Below are 11,429 nucleotides of genomic sequence, written 5' to 3'. Positions count from 1 at the left end.
TAATTTTTCTTTTTGTTTATTTTCTTTCTCCTCTAAAAACTGCTGTAATTTCTCTTCTTGTTTATTTTGTTGTTCGAGCTGCCACTGTTGCAGGTTTTCTTGCCACTGCTGTAATCTTTCTTCTTGTTTCTTTTCTTTTTCCTCCAACCACTGCTGTAATTTATCTTGTTTATTCTGCTGTTCGAGCTGCCACTGTTGCAGGTTTTCTTTCAACTGCTGTTGTCTCTCTTCTTGTTTCTTTTCTCGTTCTTCTTGTTTCTTTTGCTGCTCTTGTATTGCTGCCATCAAGTCTGCTAAGCTGTAGTTTGATTTGCCGCGTCTCGTCTCCATTTTTTTTGTCCCACTCTCTGACACCAATTTGTTACGTCTCCGTAACAATTAATTAACTTTCCGTAACTTCGTTCCGACGAAACTTTAGCGACACAAGTCCTTACTTAATAAAACTGGTTTATTCTTTCCGAATACAACTTTACGATACACTTAATTCCAATATTCGCGCTAAAACAAACACTATAACGAACGAACGTTAACTTCAACAATACCCTGTGACTGCAGTTCAATTACTCACTATCTACACACACATTATCCCCGTCACGTTGTCACCCTCTTTTATATACCAGCTACCCTATATCTAGTAAATACTAGAGCATTCGCCAAGGTACAGGATAGTTCTAGAAAATAGGTGGCGCCACACCAGTCACGTGACCTCGATGACGCAACAATATTGTTGTTTAAATCACTATTCTCTAATTTGTATAAATTATTTTTTATTGTCCATATTATATTGTTGTTTAAATCACTATTCTCAAATTTTATACATTATTTTTTATTGTCCATATTATATTGTTGTTTAAATCACTATTCTCAAATTTTATACATTATTTTTTATTGTCCATATTATACGGTTGTTTAAATCACTATTCTCAAATTTTATACATTTTTTTTATTGTCCATATTATATTGTTGTTTAAATCACTATTCTCAAATTTTATACATTATTTTTTATTGTCCATATTATATTGTTGTTTAAATCACTATTCTCAAATTTTATACATTATTTTTATTGTCCATATTATATCGTTGTTTAAATCACTATTCTCTAACTTCATACACTATTTTTATTGTCCATGTTATATTGTTGTTTAAATCACTATTCTCTAACTTTATACATTATTTTTTATTGTCCATATTATATTGTTGTTTAAATCACTATTCTCTAACTTTATAAGTTATTTTTTATTGTCCATATTATATTGTTGTTTAAATCACTATTCTCAAATTTTATACATTATTTTTTATTGTCCATGTTATATTGTTGTTTAAATCACTATTCTCTAATTTGTATAAATATTTTCTATGTTTGTTATAGAATAATTAAAAATATTTAAAGTTTTCTGCTCGATCACATTAAGAATAAGTTTATATACTAATATATTAATATTAGGTATTAAGAACTATACATTACTACAAATTATACAATACCTAAGAAGTATGGAATTTGTGGAACATTACTGTTTGGAGAAAGAAGTCCAAAAATGTAAAATTATTTCTTTTGTCATAAATATTAATATTACAATAATTATGAATTATCCTAATGTTTAAATCTAAGTTATGTACTTCAGTATTTGATATAGAAATATGTAACTATCCTATAAAATGGTTTACAAAATCTTTATCAGAACAGCAACGAAGAAAGAAACATAGTTTATTACGTAAGTATTACACGGGAAGTAAAGGCTGTGTTAAATTTATAATTTAAAAACATCTGAGACATAACAAATGGTAAGAAATTCACTTCTGATATTCAACACTTCCGTAACGAATCTGTTCTTTGTCTCCATTATTACTAGTTGATATTAAAGATTGTGTACGATGGGTTTCAGTGAAAACTATAGACACAAGAATCCCTATAAAAGAAAAATAGGTATATGGGAATGAAATTAAAAATTCTTTAAGTTTAAACACCACAAACTTTATATTCATTAATACATAAAGTATTTTATTATAATTTATATTACAGAAATAACGTATATCAAGCTGAATCAATCTCATAATCAATGTATCCTAACATCCTTACGTAACTGAAACTAATTTTGCTAATTAATTATATTCGTCACAATACAGCAGTATTAGGCTTAATGTAATTTTATTACTACTTTTGTTTTCATTTGCATCATTAAGCTCCAAGAAGAAGAGTGTATAATAATATTTCGACCACCTCGTGTTCAACATATCCAATACCGACGGCGCGTTTTGCTCAATACCAGAGCTCATTAGTCCAGCTGGGATACAAATAACATAAACGTTTTTCTTGCTCTTGAATGTTTCAGATTTCGATAGTTTAAACATTATAAAAACAAGTTAGTTCAGTCAATTTGTGAGTCAAACATTTATTCAGCTTTATTCTTGTTTTTGATTACAAACTTGATTGAAACTTCAAAATAAAATCTCGTAAAATATAGGTCGTTCTTCTCTTTTCCAATAGAGGAATGTATGACATTTTTACAAGTAAATATTAAACCATGAATTAAGTTGCGTTGCCTTATCAGTAAAGTTTGGAAATAAGGTGTCGTTTTATTATCGCGGTTATATAATTTGATTTCTTATATAGAGGAAATGTACTAGTGAAACATGCCAAAAGAAATCAAGACTTTTAAATTACAATAAAAGCTAAAACACCTTTTTTTTTCCTGGAATAAGAAGAGCTAATTCTGACCTATCTTACCTATGAATGAAATAGTCGCTGTCATACAAAATGTACCAAACCATCCTAAAGTTGAAGTAATACGATGGAGAATTAAAGGCCAGAAAAAGAAAGAAGCTGTCTGGAATAAAAAGTATTGAATTATCAATTAAAACTCGAATGGTTCATTTTATGTATTGTAGCAAGATATCAACTTTATTTCTGATATTTTGGAATCTAGAAGATAACATTTCTTTAATGTAAGTAAACCTTCACTAAGAAGGTTGGTCTTTAAACAAACTTATCTATATAGATGAATTATTCCTTTTGCGAAACATTTACTTGAATATCTGCAAAGATACGATTCGTTAATATAAGATTAGTATTATGGTGTTTTTATCAACTTGTTGGTAATCCTTGATCTAAACTTACTGATGTAAAAATCACCATTCCAAAAATTTCAGCTGTGTATTTCGTTCCAAACACTTCTGCAACAGCAGCCGGAATACAGACAAAAACAAGAGGAAATGTAGTAAACAGCCCACAAATCCAGATCATGTACATCACTTTTCCTCCATAAGGTGTCGCCACCATAGTGAACAGTAATACTGTCTTTATTCCCAGCAACAGGAGACTCGTTAACTAAAGATTTATACATACATATATATATATATACATTAAGATAAAAAGTTAAAAAACGTATAAAAATACAAGGTAAACAACAGGTAAATATAGGATAATGTTAAACCCAATGATAGGTTTTAATATACGTACATATTGTTCTGTCCAGATTTTGTGTTAAGTTTATATTACTTTATGTATGCTAAAAGCGTACAAAGAAAACTTGCCAAATCCACCGATTAGGTATGTTAGCTGAAATTATTTGGATACTCCTTTCCTATCCGTTACATTGAATTATTTTAACTAGTCTCTAAAAACAGTGGTTTTCTAAATATTTTCTCAGAACAATTTTTTATAAATATTATCATAGAGATAGATATTTTCTGTGCAAAGCAAACAATGGGCTCTGTTGTTGGACAGGTATCGAGACCCGAATTTTATCGTTACAAGCTCTCTAGTTTACCGCTGAGCCATAAAGATTGTAAACACGTTACACAACAAATATTATGTTAATAATCATTTATAACAACACAATTTGCTTTACTTTACACATTCTTACCTTGTAAGATATTTTGTCCTGAATTAAGCCCACAATCACTCTGCTGAATGCATGAATAACTCCAGCTACAGAACCAGTGGTGGACAGAAACATGTCGTCTTGTATAAACGTCTGTCCATATGTCTGAAAAACAGTAAGAAAGTATTTTAAAGTATAAAAGAACTTTTTTCACCACTCCAGGGACAATGTCTCAACACAGTCCTGGTGTTGGTACTTAGTTTGTAACTACAAGATCTTATTATTTTATATTAGGTCTGAACATCACAATCAATGTTTTCATACATAAGGTTTTGGTTTCATCCCGTATCTCAAGATGACTTATAATGATAATAATATTGAATTTTTTATAAAAAAACTTAGTTTATAGAGTTAAATCTTTCATGGTTATAACTTGAAAGGAATCTCAGAAAATAAACTAATATCAAGTTCATAAATTTACCTTATAAAAACCATTCACAAACATGAATGGGCAAAAGGAACAAATAGAAACTATAGATAAAAGGTAAAATTCTTTCATTTTCAGAGCTTCTTTTGGTGACACATGAAGTTTAACATCACCATTACTGTACGGTTGTTCGTCATCAACGTTAATATTGGCTGAATCTTCTTCCAATGATTCACATAATTTGTCGTTATTTATTGTTGTTCTACAGTCCAAGTCTTTCGTAATTGGTCCACTAAGTTCTTTACTACACGATTGTCTTGACGTTTCGTACACAGTAGCTAGTTCACTGGATATTGTTTCTTCCTGTGTTAAAAATATGAATACAGTTGTTTCCAATATATAGAAACATACAATACAATATAATGGAAAATAGACGTACCAACTTTTCTGATTTTTCTATTACCTGACTAAGCAGCCATTTTAAGCAAAGCCATTTTCTTACAAAACACAACAGTTTGTTTATATTAAACCCTGGCCAAGCTTCCTTAAATGAAAATGTTTTAATTTTAACAATGTTTCTATTTGGTAGTATATACACCTGTCTTCACAGCTCTGAACTAGCCTCAGTGGACTTTGACAAATAGACCGACGCCGACAGATAATAGCAAAAAAGAGTAAACTTACAGGTCAAGGAAAAGTTTGGCGTGAAGTTAACTATCGTAGAAGTGATAGAGTAAGACTAACAGTAGAAAAGGAGATAGGAGAAATAATATATTCCGTCAAAGCGTGGTTCTGAAATAATTGAAAACAGACAATATTAGACAGATAATAGCAAAAGAGAAGTTAAGTACCGTAGATGTGATAGGCCTAACTATTGACATAGGCCTAACGTTTAATATATTAGAGTATAAAAAAAGATAAGAAGGATAACTTTATTCCGTCAAAGCGTGGATCTAAAGTAATTGAATCAGCCTGGGTACACTTTGACAAAAGGTACAGAGGATCTCCAGAAGAAATAAGACCAAACGAATTATGGTAACTTGCGCCACAACTATAAGTGAATCACACACAGAATACTAGTACGATAGTAATATAAAGAAGATAGTTCGTTTTGTCAACTGAAATTCTAAAGTAATTGAATAGGCCTAAGTGAACATTTGGCAAGAAGAAGATAACTACATATATAGTGTTTATGATATGCCTGTAATTTTTATAGTGTGAAGAATTTGTTGTACATACGTTTAACTTGTTCCGAATATATATATATATATTATTTGAAAACAAGTAAAGTGTGTGCTGTTTATTTATCGTTGAATTTATCGCTAACAAGTCACAGACACCTACTGTAGAAGAATCCTAAGCCTAACCACAACATAGTATATATTTATACCATTCAAAAGTATAAGTAAAAACTATTTATTTTGACAATTGACAAAAAAGAAAATTATATTTTAAATTTAAACTTAACAATAAAGCATCACTATATTTGTTACCAAAATAAAAAGAAACAACAAAATAAATATAATTAAATAAAACCTATTTAGAACACATTTTGTATTTACCATTATTTCCTACAGAATTCCGATCTTCGTTCGAAAAAGTATCGATAGGCGTAGGGAAGCGTTTCAAACAATGCAAAGTAAAACAAGCAAAGAAATTCTACTGCCATCTTTTGGTGTGATGAGAAGTTAATATATTGTTACGTCTCCGTTTGTTAATTGATTTTTCCGTAACTTCGTTCCGACGAAACTTTAACGACACAAGTCTTTACTTAATAAAACTGGTTTATTCTTTCCGAATATAACTTTACGATACACTTAATTTCAATATTCGCGCTAAAACAAACACTATAACGTACGAACGTTAACTTCAACAATACGTCTCTCTCTGACCGCAGTTCAATTACTCATTACCTACACACACATTACCGCGTCACGTTGTCACCCTCTTATATATACCAGCTTACCCTATCTAGTAAATGCTAGGGCATTCGTGAAGGAACAAGATAGTTCTAGAAACTAGAGGGCGTGAGAATCGATGACGCAACAATATGTTTATCAATAATTTAGGTTTGTGTTCATTATATAACCGAAATGTATCCAAGAAGAACTTATAACATCACAGTTTCAATGTGTGTTGTTGTAACTGAATCATTTGTTAAATTTGTTGAGTTGAGATTCAGCATATGTTCACACTAACCTTAACATTCAGATCAAAATAATCCCAGCTCGCTTTACCGAAAACTGGTACTAGTAAATTAGTCGGACTTATTCAGTTAATATGATACGAATTTACTCTGTAGTCTAAAGTTCAATTAATAAACTATTTTAATCGAATTCCTCTGACCTTATTTGACTCTCGTGGTAATTCTTTGTACATTAGCAGCCCAATCAGTAGAAATCCACCAGTAACACTTGCCATTATCAGAAACAAAACAGGAACACTTTCTATAATTTCATCGTTGTAAAAAAACCTGAAAAAACATTGAAAGTTTACTCGTTAATGAAAAATGTAAATTGGTTTATGAATTAATTTAATTTTATGTTGATGACGTTGAACAGCATTAGACTCTCTAGTAGCACAGTCGTAATTATGCTGACTTATAACGCTAGAAACCAGGTTTCGATACCCGTGATGGGCACAATACATATAGCCCATTGTATAGCTTAGTATTTAACTACAAACAATGAGACAATATAAAAATAGTGATAGATAAAACTCATAAGTAACGATAGCTTCAGTTCCCTATGTGATATAATATTCGTGTCTTTAGTATAGCTTATTCTAGTTTGGTAGCTAAAACCATCATTCAGCAACTTTCAACAGGTAACATTTAACATTTACGTAGATTTAATAAGAGAACAACGTATGACATCTAACCCTATAAAACTATTTTACAAACTTGAAAGTAATTTCTGGTTCTTTCTAAGGGCTTTATCTCAAGTAATGTAAAAAAAATGTTATTTTGTGTACGCTCTTTAATATTTAAAACTGTTTTCAAACAATAATGTACAGAATTCCGTTGATTATATACGTTAATAATGTCCAGATTATTGTCTTCCAAGATATTACAATAAATTAGTAATAACTAAAGGAAAAAAGAAGCAAGGATATTTAAAGATAAAATAAAATTTGATACGAGAAAGTTGAAGCCAATAGTTTGTGTGTTAACTTCAAGAAGCGTCACGTTAGTTTACAGAAAGTTGTAACTTACCCGTCAGAAGCTGGTTGGAGATTACTAGGATTCACAAAGAATGTCTGTACATTATTCATAAACACAGGAGTTAAAGCTAACCCTGAAGACACTATCCCTGTCACGAGGCCTTTCTTGTTGGGAAACCACTGTGAAAAGATTTGGCCATTTATTTCCTGAAATACTTTTTAAATGTATAATTTATGTAAATTTTATAGCATTTATAAACTTGGAAGTGTATTATATGAACTCTATGGTATGTGGTCATTAGTGGCAAAGGTCAGCATTTTATATCAGCAAACACATCTAGTATATTATAGATGTATACGAATTATACAGAAGCTTGAAAGAAAACAAACAAAAAAAAAAAAACTTCGTCTATACACTAGTGACACCTGTATCCAGCGAAGTAATAACTCAGATAAAAGTTTGTACAAATATAATTTGAATTCAAGAATTAAAAAAGTTTCTTTAGATTCGAACACTAAAATATTTATAAATTAAATGGTACTTTAGACTATGAACGTTGATATATACATATATATACTTCAAGATATATTTTTTATATTCTTATATATATATATTATGTTTTTAGTTATCGAAATTAAATAGTTAAATGATACTTTTTGAATGACTGGAAGGTGAAATTAAACATTTAAGAGAAGAAAAAAAAGTTAAGTCTTTTTGTAAGTAAATTTCTATAGTAAGATGTTTTGAAAACAATTGTACTTACCTCTATAGCAGTGACTACGGGGTGACCAAAGCAACAGACAAAGCCTAAAGAATCAATCACTCCAAAAGTGATTATGGTAGCTACCAGGCTGTGTTGTATACTCCAGTAAGTCACTGCTATTCCAAAGCTAATAGACAGAAATGTCTTTATAACATCAATAAATACACCACAATCTTTTGACGAGAACTATGAAAGTTACAAACTCGTTACCCTAACTCGTTACTCGTCACAATAACATAAAATATGTTAGGTGTAGAGCTGTCGTTGAGATTGCAAAAAAAGATATTAACTGAAAAGGCAACATTACCATATCTACTGTTCCATCACACCATCTAACACAGTACCATTATTTTATATTTCCTTCTAAAACATCATCACTATTGTTGTTCCTTTATCTATACAGTACAGTCATGTTTGTTCTCCAAGTACAACATCGCCATCTTTAATCCTGCTATGTAATACCAGCATCATTGATATTCCTATATCGGAACATTATTTTTGCTTTCCTTGTGTGAAGGTGTTCTAACTTTTCCAGTCATTCGATAAGTTGAAGAATATAATTCCAAGTCCATTCTACGTGACGATAAGGTTGGTTGTTTTTATTATCTCTCTTTCCACAGTGTTTACATTCTTTATTCACATACGGTATTCGAGATAAATAATCAGCATTTCCAAGGTTCCGTCCAGGACAATGTTAGTTAAACTCTTTGAAGTTTAATGAACAATCTGGTTATTTAACTTTCTGAAATGTGAAAAATTGCAAAACAATTCAATGTTTGAATCAGCAATATTCAATATTCGCTCTCATCTGCATGATGAGGGCGAAATGTGAACTTTTGGTTTTTCAAAGAGCTGATGTAGATGATGAGCTATGTTAGACAATGATTTTAGACAATGACGATAGTAAGAACATAATCCAAGAAATACTCTTACGTCACCCAAGTTCTTCGGTGTCAGCCAATAATGAATAGGTTCAATCTAAGATGGATCTTTGGGCACTCCCTCTATACTCATAATGTATCACAGGAAACGCATATATTGACAGAACAATTCACACTTTCTGGGATTAAGCCTAATGTTCTACCACAACTTTCATAAGTATTATCAAAGGTTTTCCCTAATGTAATTATATTATCCAAGTAGATGAGTAGGATGTTCCAGGGTATATTGAAGAGACCACATTCAGTTAATCGACAAGATGCATTGACTAATCCAAATGGTAATACAACAAATTGCTAAAATCCATTATTTTTACAGTAAAGGTTTTCTTCTCTCTTCTTGCTTCGTTGATTTACATTTGCCAATATTCGTTCTTAAGATCTGATGTTGAAAACCATTTTCCTCCAGATAGAGCATTCCAAGTAGAGTAGAGGGTAGGCGTCCTTCTTCTGACTTTATTCACCTTCTGGTAGTTCATGCAAAACCTTGTGGATCGATCTTCTTTCTTCGTCTTCACACGTACAGTAGGTGATGACCAGGAACTAGTACTTGATTCTATTATTCCTTATTTCTTCAAGATTTCTTGTTCCTTGAAGATCTCAGTCTGTTTTAAATGTTGGGGCTACAATTCCAGTATCAATTTTATGATATATTTCAGTTGTTTCACTGCAGTCATAGGGTCTGCTAGAGATGGTACCTTGATATTCTATGAGCAAGCCACGTAATATCTGGCATTGATCAGCTGGAATACCTCTACAGTTCCTGTCATATAACTCTTGTAAGTGAGATGGTAAGCTGTGGCATTTTATTTCCTACATTTTGCTTTAAAGGTAACTACAGGTGATGTTCTCTGATATGGATGTATTACTTGTACACTTTCACCTGTTACAATGTCCTGTACACTTTCACCTGTCACAATGTCTTGTACACTTTCACCTGTTACAATGTCTTGTACACTTTCACCTGTTACAATGTCTTGTACACTTTCACCTGTTACAATGTCTTGTACACTTTCACCTGTTACAATGTCTTGTACACTTTCACCTGTTACAATGTCCTGTACACTTTCACCTGTCACAATGTCTTGTACACTTTCACCTGTTACAATGTCTTGTATACTTTCACCTGTTACAATGTCTTGTACACTTTCACCTGTTACAATGTCTTGTACACTTTCACCTGTTACAATGTCTTGTATACTTTCACCTGTTACAATGTCCCATCCAAACTTGGCTAGAAATTCATAGTTTTTGGGTCCTCTGGAACTCATTCAACCTTTAATCCTTCAAGACGTACTGCAGAGTTTGGTTCTCTCTGCTAGGCCTACCATGACTATTACGAGAGCCTTATTAGACACTTCGTTATCAGGGTTCTCGATAAGTCCTCACTGTTACCGAAACGGTCACCAGGTCCACAAAGTTCCCACCGTGTTTCACCTATCAGGATAAATTCCCTACAGCAAATAAATTTCCAGACTTTCGTCTTGTTGTCCTCTTGATAGTTAAAATTTTCTCTTACAGCTATTATATTTTCATCAAAATAATCCCATAGCTACTGTTGTAACGTGTTCTATTATTAGTCGGATTATTTTGGATTATTTGGTAAAATAATACTAATTTCAATATTTCTAATGATAACAGGTTAATGTATTTCTTCAATAAACGTTTACTACAGCCATGTTCACATGTAAGCTTAGTTACAGTTATGTAAACCTTTCAATTTAAGCTCCGAATCGAATGTAGGCCTAATTTACTTATGAACGTACTTGGATAATTTCACGTTTAATTGATCTCACTTCTATCACTTCTAACTCTGAACTAACTGAATTCACTCATTACTGATTACTCATATTTATATCGTGCTCTTGTTTCTAGATACTCAGCGAAGCTTCTCGATTCTTGACTTTCACGAACTTTCTCGACCTTAACTTTATGCGTCCTCTAGCAAACACCTAAGTTGAAAAATAACCGATTTAAGTTCCGTTAGTCCTTAGAACAACAGTTGTATGATCCATAGATAATACGGATAAATGTCTTGAAGGTAATGAGCAAGTCACTTCTTGGATTATTCAAAAATTCTGTTGCTGGCCGAAACAGAGATTTCAAATTATTAGTTTGAAATAAAGTTTTTGGTTGTTGAAGAGCAGTTACCCAACAAATATTAGTTTCATATTACCCATATAACACATTGTTTCTTTTTTACACGTTCACTAAGATACAATAACTTCATAAACGGGGGGTATAGTATTGTTACGTCTCCGTTTGTTAATTAACTTTCCGTAACTTCGTTCCGACGAAACTTTAGCGACACAAGTTC

General features: G+C 31.5%; 1 protein-coding gene across 3 annotated transcripts in view; it reads right to left on the bottom strand.

The window, feature by feature from the left end:
- Window positions 1–1,732: 1,732 nt before the first annotated feature.
- The window catches only part of LOC111088816, a 39,010-nt gene continuing 29,313 nt past the window's right edge, over window positions 1,733–11,429 (bottom strand). Inside the window, exons 2-9 of one of the 3 annotated variants that reach the window (XM_022399871.1) lie at window positions 8,175–8,301; window positions 7,463–7,590; window positions 6,595–6,721; window positions 4,303–4,611; window positions 3,864–3,986; window positions 3,116–3,325; window positions 2,726–2,825; window positions 1,733–1,907 (exon numbers count right to left, since the gene is read on the bottom strand). In XM_022399871.1, the coding sequence (XP_022255579.1) occupies window positions 1,792–1,907; window positions 2,726–2,825; window positions 3,116–3,325; window positions 3,864–3,986; window positions 4,303–4,611; window positions 6,595–6,721; window positions 7,463–7,590; window positions 8,175–8,301 (1,240 nt within the window). In that variant the 3' untranslated portion in view covers window positions 1,733–1,791. The remainder of the gene's footprint in view (window positions 1,908–2,725; window positions 2,826–3,115; window positions 3,326–3,863; window positions 3,987–4,302; window positions 4,612–6,594; window positions 6,722–7,462; window positions 7,591–8,174; window positions 8,302–11,429) is intronic. The other 2 variants (XM_022399873.1, XM_022399872.1) reach the window with 2 other exon arrangements.

Source organism: Limulus polyphemus, unplaced genomic scaffold, assembly GCF_000517525.1.
Source record: "Limulus polyphemus unplaced genomic scaffold, Limulus_polyphemus-2.1.2 Scaffold4503, whole genome shotgun sequence".
Lineage (NCBI taxonomy): Eukaryota > Metazoa > Arthropoda > Merostomata > Xiphosura > Limulidae > Limulus > Limulus polyphemus.
The sequence above is the reverse complement of the archived record's forward strand: the minus strand, read 5'-3'. Positions and strand labels throughout refer to the sequence as shown.